The sequence below is a fragment of the Aethalodelphis obliquidens genome, unplaced genomic scaffold (genome assembly GCF_003676395.1).
Source record: "Aethalodelphis obliquidens isolate GAN/ISIS:26980383/991018 unplaced genomic scaffold, ASM367639v1 scaffold69, whole genome shotgun sequence".
In the NCBI taxonomy this organism is placed as follows: Eukaryota; Metazoa; Chordata; class Mammalia; order Artiodactyla; family Delphinidae; genus Aethalodelphis; species Aethalodelphis obliquidens.
The window spans coordinates 9,232,180-9,245,720 of record NW_020838013.1 but is presented as its reverse complement, the minus strand read 5'-3'; the positions used below and the strand labels follow the sequence as shown (position 1 = coordinate 9,245,720).

The 13,541-nt window shown below is 67.2% G+C and overlaps 1 protein-coding gene across 1 annotated transcript in view; it reads left to right on the top strand.

Annotated features, from left to right (window-relative positions):
- Nucleotides 1-13,541, top strand: part of LOC113611235 (mucin-5B-like) — a 71,427-nt gene that overhangs the window by 43,327 nt on the left and 14,559 nt on the right. Inside the window, exons 17-39 of the mRNA XM_027089896.1 lie at nt 317-387; nt 3,353-3,409; nt 3,920-4,065; nt 4,290-4,567; nt 4,672-4,786; nt 4,907-4,997; nt 5,217-5,323; nt 6,035-6,236; nt 6,673-6,807; nt 6,929-7,046; nt 7,134-7,272; nt 7,567-7,677; nt 7,777-7,846; nt 8,205-8,342; nt 8,701-8,865; nt 9,233-9,327; nt 10,309-10,435; nt 10,663-10,918; nt 11,401-11,453; nt 11,572-11,672; nt 11,797-11,948; nt 12,430-12,568; nt 12,671-12,861. Coding sequence (XP_026945697.1) covers nt 317-387; nt 3,353-3,409; nt 3,920-4,065; nt 4,290-4,567; nt 4,672-4,786; nt 4,907-4,997; nt 5,217-5,323; nt 6,035-6,236; nt 6,673-6,807; nt 6,929-7,046; nt 7,134-7,272; nt 7,567-7,677; nt 7,777-7,846; nt 8,205-8,342; nt 8,701-8,865; nt 9,233-9,327; nt 10,309-10,435; nt 10,663-10,918; nt 11,401-11,453; nt 11,572-11,672; nt 11,797-11,948; nt 12,430-12,568; nt 12,671-12,861 — 3,057 coding nt within the window. The remainder of the gene's footprint in view (nt 1-316; nt 388-3,352; nt 3,410-3,919; nt 4,066-4,289; nt 4,568-4,671; nt 4,787-4,906; nt 4,998-5,216; nt 5,324-6,034; nt 6,237-6,672; nt 6,808-6,928; nt 7,047-7,133; nt 7,273-7,566; nt 7,678-7,776; nt 7,847-8,204; nt 8,343-8,700; nt 8,866-9,232; nt 9,328-10,308; nt 10,436-10,662; nt 10,919-11,400; nt 11,454-11,571; nt 11,673-11,796; nt 11,949-12,429; nt 12,569-12,670; nt 12,862-13,541) is intronic.

Sequence of the window (13,541 nt, the reverse complement as noted above, 5' to 3'; positions counted from 1 at the left end):
CCAGCGCCACCCTCCGGCTCCGTGCACGCTTTCTCTCCTGATCTCAGAAGCGGTGGGCTGGGGCGTGGGGGAGGGGTCCTGCACCTCTGGGGCCCAGAGCCGCAGATCCTTCCTCCTCTAGGCTCTTGTGTGCCACGGCCCCTCCCCAAGAGCAAACACACGTGGCTGCCGTGGGGAGAGGACAGCACCCTGCGTGGCCCAGGAGCTGGGCACGGGGCCAAGGCTTCCCGCTATATAAGCCCCAGGGCCCCCAGGGGAGCGAGCGTCGTGCCCCACTCCCTCCTCGCCGCCAGCCCACCGCCGTGCCGGCCCTCAGGATGGGTGCCCAGAGCAGGTGCCGGGCCCTGGCCTGGGCCCTGGTGGTCCTGCCCTTGGTGCAGAAAGCAGGTAAGGCCTAAGCCCCTCACTCCATCTCGTCGGCCCCCGCAGGCCACTCGCCTGTGTGTCTCCTGCTGACACTGCACAGCGTGTCCTCCGTGGGGCCCTGCACGCGCCAGACTCCCGGCCCCCCCGGAGCGCCCAGCTGCGTTGGGAAAAGTTAGGTCCCCCTGGGGAAACTGAGGGTCTCAGCCTCCGGGATGGGGTTGGGGGGGCTCTGGGTGAGGAGACTGGGCTGGGGGTTCTCTCTGGTTCCCGTGAGGCCCCCAGAGCAGAGCGGGCAGGGGACGGCACAGCTGCCTGACGGCAGGGAGAGCAGCAGGGTTGCATCTCCCACACTCCGCCCTCTGGGCTGGCCCGGGGTCACGGCCATCACGGCAGCCCCATCCCAGCGCCGGCTCTGCTCCTGGAGCTATAACTGCCCTGCGGCCTTTCTCGTCCTCACCTGACTGCCGCCTGTCTGGCCCTGTGGCACTCCAAGCCGGGGAAGCACCGTGAGCCCTAGCGCTTACTGTCAACACGAAAGATGCTGCCTGGGGCGGCCGGGGACACCCAGCTGGGCTGGCCTGGAGCCCTGGCCACTGGGGGCCACCCCTCCGTCCCCGGGCCCCATGGACTGCTCCGGCAGCCCCTCTACAGCACCTCAGCCCAAGCTCGGGGGTCTGGGCAGGTGGGCACCAGCCCGAGGCTCTCTCCCTCTGTGACAGGGAGGTGCTGAAGGGGAGGGGGTTGTCTCCCAGAGCCCCTGCCCCAAGCCGCCTTTCTGGGAGGGCGAACTGGGCTGGGTGCGGGGGGGGGGGGGGGATTTCCCATGGGAGCTCCCGGTGGGGGTCCCGCACGGTTTGGGTGGCCGGCCAGCCTGCCTCAGCTCCGGGGCAGCAGGCCTGCCGTCAGCCCACTCCCCTCCCTCTGGCTGGGGGTAAATCCCTGGGATGGGTCTGTGCTCCTGTCAGAAGGAGACGCGTGCCGTGGCGGGCATGGGCTGGGAGATGGAGCAGTGAGCCGTGGCTTGAAGCAAGACCTAGTTCCCTGCTCAGGAAGTGGGCCTGGGCAGCCTGGATGAAAACCAGGAATCCCAGCTGCTAGTCCCCCAGGGGCTCAGGGCCAGAAGCAACGTTCCCCTGGCCCTTGACCCCACTGGAAAATGCATTTCTCAGGGAGGCGAAAACTGTAAAAACAGGTACAAAGTTTATTACTAGAGACACAGCACAACCTGTGGGAGAGCTCACAGAGAAACAGTTTGTTTAGTTAAGACAGAAGCAAGGCAGAGATACCCTAATCCTAACCACTCACCTCCCCCAGAGAGAAAGGGTGTGGGCGCCTCCCCAAGGAGGAGGACCCCAGGAAAGAGGCGGTGAAGTCATTCATACAGGGCAGTTCTTCCGGGTCTCTGTTTACCTCTGGCCGATTATCCGGTTTCCCTTTCCACACCCTTAACCGCCCTAGGACCCTCCCCAACATGCGTGCGCAACCTTTAGCCAAGATGGATCACAGCCCAGAGGCCTATGGGAGGCCTTGGCATCACCTATTAGGGGGTGGCGCCCCCTCCTTTTTGACCCCCAAGGAGCCTTTCTGCGCGTGTGCAGTGTCTCCCTTGCCCCAGGGATGGGAAATACGTGATCTCTTGATCTTTTCCTCAAACAAGGGTTAGCCCCTCTCTGCTCCTGCCACGACTGTTACCTTAAAGCATCCACCAGAAGCAAAGTCCAGCTTTTTACCCTGTTCCTGTTATTTCCATCTCCAAGTGCAGACGGGAGGCTGGATGTAGATATCTAGCCTGGAGCCCACCTGCCTCCTGCCTCGGGAAATGTAAACAGGAGGCTGGCTGTAAACATCTAGCCTGGAGCCGATCTATCTCCTGCCTCAGATGGGTGTCCCCTGGGCTGAAGCCCCCTTAGGGGTGGGTGAGGTTGGGCCCTGCATGGGGGGGGCTTCCCATCAGGGCGATGTGCACCCGGACTACAGCGTGATGGGGTGGTCAACAGCAGGCATTTCTCTGGCCAAGCGCTGGACCCAGGCTCACTGGGCCGTCACCTGGCCCAAGGAGGGTGTGCCACGTGAGCCTGTCCGTGTGAAGCCCCCTGATTTCCCGACCGTGGGGTGGGTACAACAGCGGACACACGCGGGAGGGGCCGCAGGTCGGGGGTCAGGGGCGGACGGGGGAGCAGCCACGCTTCTGGGAAACGCAGTCAACTAGGGCCCTTAAGAGGAGAGAGAAATCCCAGGCCAGTCCCTGTGGTTCCCATGTCGGTGTCCCAGACGGGAAAGTCGCACAGGGAGTGGAGGCTGGCATGGTAGCTGCGGAGCCGAGCCCCAGCGCCACCGGGGACATGGGGACCCCTGGGGCTGCCCCTCCCACTCCCGAAGAGGCGCCGGCTTCGGCCGAGCATGGAGACCCCCACAGACGTGATGAAGGAATTCGGAGGCGCTAGCCCGAGAGCGGGGTGCTCCAGCCTGAGCCTGAGACAGAGGGGCCTGGAGGGGGGCACAGTCCTGTCCATCAAGATTGTGGGGGCACCTGTGCCTGGTGGCGGGGGACACACAGGTGACCTGGGGAGCCGTGCCGGCACTGGGCCCCCCAGGCCTCCCACCTGCCACGGCTGGTAGTTCTACGGTGGAGCTGGCTCTGGTCTTGGGTTTCTGCTAAGTGACGCCCGGGAGCCTACTCAGCCGTGTGTGTCCTTCTCCCCAACAAAGCCAGGCTTTGTCCTTCTCTGAGGGATGTGTGGATGGGGCCGAGCGCTCTCCCGGGGTGGCCTGGGGTCAGTGAGGCCAACAGCTTTTCCTGATTCCATTCTACCCTGAGCCACAGCGAGATGCGGTGCAGACGGGGAGGGCGGGTCAGCTCCCTGCCGAAGCTCCCATCCCGGCATCGGGTGCTGTTCACGTGGCCACCATCCTGCAGCCCTTGGAGACCAAGGGACAGGTGGCTGATGTCAGGCTTCTCATGGACTCCGGTTCCCTTTTCCCACAGAGACCCAGGGCAGCGCGGAGCAGAGCTGGGCGAGTCAGGAGGCTACCATGAACGGTGAGAGGGTGGACAGTGGTAGAAAGGGCCCCACACAGAGCTGGCAGGGGATCTGGGCAGGGGTGGGGGGTGGACGCTTTGCCACATTAGCTACGTGCCACATAGAGACCCTCCTGGATCCCATCTGCCCACAGGACGGGACAGCGGAGGGGGCCTAAGAAAACAAAGGCATGGAGCAGACGGGCTCAGATGCTCACATGCACTCACACACGTGTGCACACACATGTTCACACCCACACGTCTGTGCTTACATGAATGCCCACCCACTCACTCGCAGGCGTGGACACACTCGCATGCTCACACACACACACAATCGGGGAAACACACAGACCTGGGCAGGAGCGTGTCCTGGGCAGATGGATAGGGTCCTGGAGGGGACAGCGTTAGTCCTGGGCTCCCTTGGCTGGGCCAGGGTTGGCCTGCGGCTCCCTGCTGCCCCGGGGTAGCCAGTGAGGAGGACGGCAGTCCTGGGAAGGGGTGTCCTGGCTGGTCCCTGCCCGGCCATGTTCGGGTGTGACCCGGCTCACTCTGCAGCCCGGCGTGTGACCTTCATCCCGCCCATCACTGGCTTCCCCACCATGAGCTGTAAGTGGTCGCCGCCCATTGCCCACAGGGGCAGGGGTGTTTGCCAGCCTCAGGGGGTGGTCACAGACCTGGGGATAAAGCCGGGACAGTGTGGGCAGCCGGGAAGCTGGAGCTGGGCTGGAGCCGGGCCTTGGGCGTGGCTGGGAGCCATCCCTGTAGATGGTTCTGCTGGGGGCTGACCCGGGTGCTGGTGTCGGAGGAATGGGAGAATCCGGAGCAGAGGGGAGTGAGGAAGGGGGCGGCGGCTCCCCACCCCGAAACCAGGGGCCTGGTCCCAGGGAAGGCTGCCCTCCCCCACCACGCACTCCCCACAGCCCTGAACACAGCGCATGGCGGGCGGGTGTGCAGCACGTGGGGTGACTTCCACTACAAGACCTTCGACGGCGACGTCTTCCGCTTCCCCGGGCTGTGCAACTACGTCTTCTCCGCGCACTGCGGTGCCGCCTACGAGGACTTCAACCTCCAGCTCCGCCGCGGCCTGGTGGGCTCCAGGCCCACGGTCACCCACATCACCCTCAAGACGCAGGGGCTAGTGCTGGAGGTCTCCAACGGGTCCATCCTGGTCAACGGGAGGCGGTGAGCCTGCCCGGGTGTGGAGGGGCCAGGCTCCAGGGTGGGCTGGGCTCAGAGCTGGCGGGGAGGGCGCTGGACCCGTGGGAGCACCGAACTTTCCGGCCCAGGGAGGAGCTGCCCTACAGCCGCGCCGGCCTCCTGGTGGAGGAGAGCAGTGCCTACGTCAAGGTCAACATCCGGCTGATGCTAACCTTCACGTGGAACGGAGAGGACAGCGCCCTGGTGAGGCTGCCCACCCCGACGCCCTCCCCACCCAGGGGCAGCCCTGCGGGAGCTGGGTGGATGGGGGCTGGGGGCCCTGCGGGCCCGCAGAAGCTAGAGCTGCCCCTCCCCCGCCCCCAGCTGGAGCTGGACCCCAGGTATGCCAACCAGACCTGCGGCCTGTGCGGGGACTTCAATGGGCTCCCGGCCATCAACGAGTTCTATGCCCACAGTGAGTGCGCAGCAGGTGGCCGAGCCCAGGCTGGACGGTCCCAGGGAGGCTGGGGCGCAGGGTGGGGGCCTCGCCGGGACGCTGGGCAGGGAGCAAATCGGGGGGTGGCAACGCTTCCAGTGATGCCCCAGAGGGAAGTTTCGGGGGTCCTGAGCATGGGCGGGAGCTCTGCCCCCAGAGCCCCTCCGGGCCCCTGCATGGAGTGCCTCCTCTCTGCAGATGCCAGGCTGACCCCTCTACAGTTTGGGAATCTGCAGAAGCTGGATGGGCCCACGGAGCAGTGCCAGGACCCCCTGCCCTCCCCAGCTGACAACTGCACAGATGAGGTGAGTGCCTGCCCGCAACCCCTGCAAATACGTGCCCCTCCAAACACAGTCTCACCAAGAGGGGGGCGCTCAGGAAGCCCAGAGCAAAAGCCCTTCCGACGTGCTGGGAGGACCCCGCCTTTGGAAGTGGCCTAGCAGCTCCAGGATCCCCAAAACCAGCAGAATCCACGAGGCTTAAATGGGGAACTGAAGCTAGTCAGGGGTGGGGGCTGAACAAGGGGGACGGTCAGCGACAGGTCGGCACTGACCCTGCTGGGGCTGGCTGACCGTGGGCACCTCCGCCTCCCCCTTCTCTGAGCCGCCTCCAGCATGGGGTCTGCACCCGTCCTGGGCACGCGCACCGTGGGCAGGTGTGTCCCGGAGCCCGGGGTGGGCGCAGGGAGTCCAGGGTCGTGGGTCACCAAGCAGAGCTCTGCACAGAGCAGTAGCAAGTTCTCAGTGGTTGAGCAAAAGGATGGGTGGCTGGCTGGAGGGATGGATGGATAGATATGTGGATGGACAGATGGACAGAGGACTGGAAGGACAGATGGGTGGAGGGAGGGAGGGAGGGATGAGAAGATGGATGCGTGATGGACGATGGGCAAGCAGGTGGCTGGCTGGCCGGCTGGAACCTCAGGGGAAGGGGGCTTCCTGGCCTGGGGAAAGGCTGCAGGGCTGGGGTCCCCACCGATACCGCACAGAGGACAGAGCCTCCAGCCTCTGTCTCACCAGGAGGGCATCTGTCGCCACACCCTGCTGGGCCCAGCCTTTGCTCAGTGCCACAGGCTGGTGGATGCCGAGGTGTACGTGGCCACCTGCACCCAGGACCTGTGCCGCTGCCCCACCTGCCCATGTGCCACCTTCGCCGAGTACTCTCGTCAGTGTGCCCACGCCGGGGGACAGCCGCAGAGCTGGAGGGGCCCTGACCTCTGCCGTGAGTGCCCCCATGCACTGGGGAGGAGCCCAAGGCCCTGCACCCACACTGGGTCCCTGGGGAGAGTGTGAGGGAGGCGACCCTCAGGCAGGACACCTGGCATCTGGCTGGGGATCCGGGCAGGTGGAGCCCCTCGGGGGGCCCACGGTGAGAGGATGGGCAGGAGATCAGAGGGGAATATGAAAGGCCTGCGGGCCCCCGAGGGCCCAGAGGGAGGACCTGACTTGGGCACACTGAGCTGGGCTCACCCCTGAACCCAGGTGGGGGCGGGGGGGCTGCCCCCGGAGGCTCGGGGCCCCGCGCTCCTCTCCCCTTCCGCCTCACTCAGAAGATGGCTAGATGGGGCAAGAGGCGCCCCTTTGGGGACCCTTGGTGGCACATGGAAGGCGGGAGCAGGGTGGCTTCCTGGGGCCAAGCCCTGTCCTTCTCCCCACAGCCCAGACGTGCCCCCTGAACATGCAATACCAGGAGTGCGGCTCACCCTGCGCGGACACCTGCTCCAACCCTGAGCGCTCCCAGCTCTGCGAGGACCACTGCGTCGACGGCTGCTTCTGCCCCCAAGGCAGGTCCTCCAGGCCCTTGGGGACCGCCCCCTATCTGGGCCTTTGCCCCCATCTGGTCGCTGTGTTTCCAACGCCTGAGCCCAGCCTCCTCTGACCACTTGTGCCCCTCCCCACCCCGCTGCTCCCCAGGCACGGTGATGGACGACCTCACCCACTCGGGCTGCCTGCCCCTGCGGCAGTGCCCCTGCATGCACGGCGGCCGCCCCTACGCCCCGGGGGCCTCCTTTGCCACCAGCTGCAGCTCCTGGTAGGTCCCCCGGCCGGCCTTGCCCCTGCCCCGCGTGGGGCTCACCTCCCCCTCACCATGGCCCCTCTGTCACGGCTCCCCCCCCAGCACCTGCTCCGGGGGACTATGGCAGTGCCAGGACCTCCCGTGCCCGGGCATCTGCTCCGTCCAGGGCGGGTCCCACATCTCCACCTATGATGAGAAACTCTACGACGTGCACGGGGACTGCAACTATGTCCTAACCAAGGTGAGCCCCGCCTGCTGGGCCCTCCCGGGACCCTCCGTCCTCCTCCACCCCAGGAGGGGTTCCATGACGGCCATCCGAGCGGTGAAGTCCCCTGGGGTTCCATTCCGAGAGGAAGCTCACACTCATGGGGGCCTAGGGGCTCCCAGGTCTGGACAAGCTGCCCAGAGGTGACCAGGGGCCAGAGGCCCCCGACCCTGCAGGGCTTCCTGGGCACAGGCACCACACACACACAGTCCCACTCGCCCGGGGTGGGGGCTGGCTGACCCAGGACACGGGTGGGCTCTGTGCCGTCAGATATGTGCAGGCAACGCCCTCACCGTGCTGGCCGAGCTGCGGAAATGCGGCCTGACGGACAACGAGAACTGCCTCAGAACGGTGACGCTGTGGTTGGACGGAGGCGACACGGTGAGGGCCCGGCTGCGGGGGGCGGTGGCAGCGGCCCTCCGCGGGCGGGCCGGCCGGGCTCCGCCCCGCGCTGACCGCGGCCCCGCCTCCTCTCCCCAGACCATCCAGGTCCAGGCCAACGGCGGGGTATTCGTGAACTCCATCTACACGCAGCTGCCCGCGGCAGTGGGTACGCGGCCCCCAGGGAACGGGCCCTGCGGCGGCCAGGCGGGACCTCTAGGTGGCGCCACCGAGCCAGCTCTCTGTGGCCTTGGGAGTCCCGGAAAGGCCCCGGGCTGGGTTCCCACCTGCAAGGTGGGGCTGTCACGGGCCTCATCTGTGACTCCGTGGGGACCCGTGTGGCGCATACTCGGTGCCCGGCCTCATGGCAGCGTCAGCGGTCACGGCCCGAGCACACATGCGAGCTCCTGCCCAGCTCCCGGGCCCTGGAGGGGCGGCCGGGGTTCCTGCCGGGCAGCCCCCCGAGCCCTCGGCCCAGGCCTGGCTGGTCAGCACGGCGGCCTCTGACCGTCCCCCCCAACCCGCAGCCAACGTCGCCATCTTCAGGCCGTCATCCTTCTTCATCCTGGTGCAGACGGGCCTCGGGCTGCAGCTGCAGGTGCAGCTGGTGCCCCTCATGCAGGTGTTCCTCAGGCTGGACCCCTCCTACCAGGGCCAGATGTGCGGTGAGGCCAGCGGTGGGCTTGGGGGGCTGGGGGCGGGGCGGGGGGGGGGAGCAGGGGGGGGCAGTCAGGCCAGAGGCGGGGACTGGGGAGTCAGCGGTTCCCCGGGCGCAGCAGGGGCCCCGGCCCCGGAAGGTGGGCCGGGAGGATGGAGAGCAGGACACGCTGCCCTCACAGCGGGTTTCGTGTGGGGGCTGCCCGCCCCCCCACCAGGGCTCATCTGCAGATGGCTTTGGAACCAACATCCTGGGATGGGGCTCTCCGGCGGGGCCACGGTGTGGTGGTGCCCGTAGGACCCGCAGGCTCCCGGGAGCCTGGGCCGAGCTGGGCGGCCCGCTGATGCCCACCCCCCCGCCCCCAGGCCTGTGCGGGAACTTCAACCAGAACCAGGCCGACGACTTCCGGACCATCAGCGGTGTGGTGGAGGGCACGGCCGCCGCCTTCGCCAACAGCTGGAAGACCCAGGCCGCCTGCCCCAACGTCAAGAACAGCTTTGAGGACCCCTGCTCCCTCAGCGTGGAGAACGGTATCCCCAGCCTGGGGGTGGGGGGGCCTCGGGTTACCCTGCGGCCGGGCCTGGGAGCTGCCCGTCTGTCTCACCCGGGCTCCAGGGTGGCCGGGGCTGGGGGGTGAGCGGGGCGGGGTGCGGGGTCACCGACAGGCTGCAGGCCCACCCCCGGGGGGGCGCCCGCTGCCCTGTGAGCTGGGCCCACGCGGCGCGGCTGGCGAGCCCCCAGTTCCGGTTCGGTTCCCCCAGCGGAGCGGCCCCCACAGGGCCTGCGTATGCCGAGTGGAGGCTGGGCGGGTGGGCAGGTGCAGGGGAGGAGGTGTGGGAGGAACGTCAGTGACCGCTGAGCTGCGCCCGCGACGGTCCGCGTGCCTGCCCTCCCCAGAGAACTACGCCCGGCGCTGGTGCTCTGTGCTGACCGACCCTGCTGGGGCCTTCTCGTCCTGCCACTCTGTCATCAGCCCTGGGCCCTTCCACTCGGTGAGACCCCTGGCCAGCCCCTGGGTGGGGTGGGGTGCTGGGGGCAGGACATGCCCCACTCCCGGCTCCCTCTCTCAGCACCGCCCACACCTCCGTGGCCGAGGGGCATCCCACTCTAGGGACATGGCCACTGCTGGTGTGTTCGGTGCCTGGGGCGGCCGTACCAAAGGGCCACAGACTGGGGGTGCTGACAGCCGGAGGCATCTACCCACTGCCCAGGTCCTGGAGCCTGAAGGTTAAGATCATGGTGCTGGCAGAGGGCCCCCCGGGGGTCATTCCTGCCTCTCCTGCTTCTGGGGGCCACGACACTGCATCACCCCAGCCTCTGCCTCGTGGCCTCCTCCTGTGTGTCTGGGTTCAAAGCTCTCCCATAAGGACACCAGGTGTGTGGGTCCAGGCCCACCCTAATGACCTCATCCTAACTTTGTCACATCTGCAAAGACCCCGTTTCCAACAGGGCCATGTTCACAGGCCCTGGGGTCCTGACGTGGACACATCCTTTGGGGGGACACAACTCGACCCGACAGTTCGCTCACAGGCCGCTTCTCTGGAAGCCAAAGCCCTAACGCTCAGTGACTCCAGCCCCTGGGAGTGTGTGTCCACAGCTGGAAGACCCAGGCCCACTTTGGGGGGCTGCACCCCCTGCCAGCACCCTCCCGGCCAACTCACCTCCAGACATCTCCGGCCTTCAGTCTCCCCCCACATGCAGCTCAGCCAATGACGGACCTAGAACTCAAGCCGAGCCCTGTTCTGGTCCCGCAGAGACCCCTCCCTTGGACCCTGTCCTCAGCCTGGCCTGGCCTCTCCCATCCCTCAGAGCAGCATGTTCCCACCCACCCCACCGTGGCCTTACACCAAGCTCCCCGCGGGAGGCCCCGCTGCCCTCTGTCTCCTGGCCCAGACGGGGGTCCCAGGAAGGATGGACACGGAGAGAAGGGTCCCTGGTGGGCTGGGGTCCCTGACGTCCCAATGCCCCCCCAGAACTGCATGTTTGACACGTGCAACTGTGAGAAGAGTGAGGACTGCATGTGCGCGGCCCTGTCCTCCTACGTGCGGGCCTGCGCCGCCCGGGGCGTGCTGCTCGGCGGCTGGCGGGACGGCGTGTGCGGTGAGTGTCCGCCAGCCGGCTTGATGGGGCACGGGGTGGGGATGCGGGGGGACCGGAGACCCTGGGGCGCACCCCCCCACCTGTCCTCAGCGAGAGCCTTAGGCCTCCCCACCCCAGCCGGCGGGGAGGCCGAGTCTCGGGCTGCTCCAGCCCCAGCTTGGACGTGGTCAGGCGGGGCTGGATGGGCTGCCCGGCTACTGACCTGTATGTAACCTGCCGGCCCCCAGACAAGTACATGAGCAGCTGCCCCAAGACCCAGAGCTACGCCTATGTGGTGGACAGCTGCCAGCCCACCTGCCGCTCCCTAAGCCAGGCCGATGTCACCTGCGACGTGGCCTTCGTGCCCGTGGACGGCTGCACCTGCCCCTCGGGCACCTTCCTGGACGACACCGGCGGCTGCGTGCCTGCCGAGGCCTGCCCCTGCTACTCGCATGGCTCTGTGCTGGCTCCAGGGGAGGTCCTGCACGACAACGGTGTGGTGTGGTGAGGCCCCTCCCCGCTGCCACCCCCTCCCCGATGTCATGCCCCCCAACCCGCCTGCTCCACACACAAAGATCTCCGTGCCTCCCCCCGGGGACTTTAAAACACAGAGGACGCCCTGGGGAGGGAAGTTCAGCCCCGTGCACCCCATAGCCGTTCTGAGAGGGACCCCTCCTCTGGCCCGGGAAGGTGTTCCAAGGGTCTGAGGCCCGTGGGGGGCATGGTGTGTGCCCTGGAGGGCCCACCTGGGTGCACCCCTGTCCTGGCCTCCCCCACCCCCTCCCGCCCGACTCCAGGTACCTTCCTGGCACCTCTGCTCATTCACTCAGTGCGTTCGCGGGGATCTGGGGCCCTCACCGTACCCCGGAGCAGGCGCCTCCCTCCCCTCATGACAAGGCCCGGGGGCCCAGCTGGCCAAGATCTGGGTGAGGTCTGTGGGGCCGCGGGCGGCTGCCCAGACCGGTCATCGTTCTCATCTCTTGTAGTTCATGTGTGAGCGGGAAGCTGAGCTGCCTGGGAGCCGTGGAGCAGAGCACAGGTTCTACCCACCCCCGCCCCGGGCCTCCCCGCGTCAGGGCCCCGCACCACCCCCCGACGACCAAGGGGAGGGGCTGCTGCCGGGCCGGGCGGCCCACCCAGCGTGGTCTCCTCCTCAGGGTGCGTGGCCCCCATGCTGTTCCTGGACTGTAGCAACGCCTCCGCGGACACGCCCGGGGCCGAGTGTGTGCGGAGCTGCCACGCGCTGGATGTGGACTGTGTGAGTCAGCTGGGAGGGCACGGCAGTGCTGCCCGGGGCCAGGGGTGGGGGGCAGCGTCCCCTGCCCCTTGGTGTCCCCGAGCCGAGCCGGACGAGCCGCTGATGGGCGTCTGCCTGTCCACAGTTCAGCACGCGCTGCGTGTCAGGCTGCGTCTGCCCCGCAGGGCTGTTGGCCGATGGGAGCGGGGGCTGTGTGGCCGAGGAGGACTGCCCCTGCCTGCACAACGAGGCCGCCTACAAGCCTGGGGAGACCATCAGGGTCGACTGTAACACCTGGTGTGTGGAGGGGCCGCGGAGGGGGTGGTGTGGGCGGAGGCCACGGGGGCAGCGGCCCGAGCGGGCCTCGGTCAGGATGTCCTTGGCAGGAGGCCGGAGAGGAGCTGAGGCCTAGAAGGCCCTGGGTGGCCCGTTCGTCCTCTGGAAGGTGCCCAGGGACTGGCCTTCTCTGCCCAGCAGATGGCAGGGCCGGTTGAAGCTGCCCCCAGGGCCGTGGGCCCTGCACCCCAGGCGCCAAGGGTTAGGGGAGCCTGCAGACAGGAGCCCAACTCGGGGGTGGGGTGTCAGATCCCGCGTGCCCCAAGCTCCCTGCTCCATTTAACCCCTCCAGCCTGGGGAGGGGCACACCGCACTCCTATTTTATGGAAGAGGCACTGTGTCCTCGTCCTTGTCAGTCGTGACGGGCTCGGCCACGGCTGCCTGGTGAGGTGGTCTCCTGGCCCGGCCCCCTGAGCAGGGCATCACCTCCTCTCCCCTGCAGCACCTGCAGGGGCCGCAGGTGGGAGTGCAGCCGCCGGCCCTGCCTGGGCACCTGCATGGCCTACGGGGACGGCCACTTCATCACCTTTGATGGCGAGCGCTACAGCTTTGAGGGGAGCTGTGAGTACACGCTGGCCCAGGTACGCGGCCCCCCTCCCTTGGCCAGCACATGCTGGCCCAGGTACACGGCCCCTCGCCCGCCCCCAGCCAGCGTGACCACGTCCCTCTCCTCCCCTTCCCAGGACTACTGTGCGGGCAACGACGCCAGCAACGGGAGCTTCCGCATCGTCACCGAGAACGTCCCCTGCGGGACCACAGGCGTCACCTGCTCCAAGGCCATCAAGATCTTCCTGGAGGTGGGGGCACCTGGGGACCATCTCCCTCCCTCTGCAGCCCCGTTGGAGCCCCAGCCAGGGCCCCTGGACCTCCAGCTGTGGCCTCGGGTCTCAGGGCCGCAGTAACAGCCACAGCCCAGGGACTTGCAACCTGAGAAATTAATTCTCTCATGGTTCTGAGGCCAGGCTCCCGCCACAGGCTCCAGGCGAGGGTCCTTCCTGCCTCATCCAGATTCTGGGGGCTCCTGGCTTGTGACCGTGTCCCCCCCGATCTCTGCTCTGTCGTCACACGGCCCCTTCTCTGTGTCCTTTTCCCCTGTCTGACCTGGATCTGGGCCCTCCCTAAATCCACGACGGTCTCACCTCCAGATCCTTCACTTCATCACATCTGCAAAGACCCTTTTTCCAAATCAGGGCACATTTGCGGATTCTGGGGGTTAGAACTCGACGTGTCTTTTTTGGGGGGCCTTCATTCAGCCCCCCACACCTGGGGTGACCAGTTCTAGCAGAGGGTGGTCAGAGTTCACAGTGCAGAGAGCAGAGCTGCTGACTGGGGGCTGCTTCCCACCCACCCCAAAGGTGGGGAGAGGCGTGAGGAAGGCAGCAGAAGCATGGGCGGCAGGCCCGAGATGGGGCCGGCTGGCCTCCTGCAGTTCCTGTGCCCTCCACCCCACTCTGCTTGCCCACAGCTCCCAACTTCCCACACACCTCTGCGGGCTCCCAGCCTCTCACCTCAAGTTCGCAGACAGTGTCAGGAGGCCGGCTCATTCCTAACGCC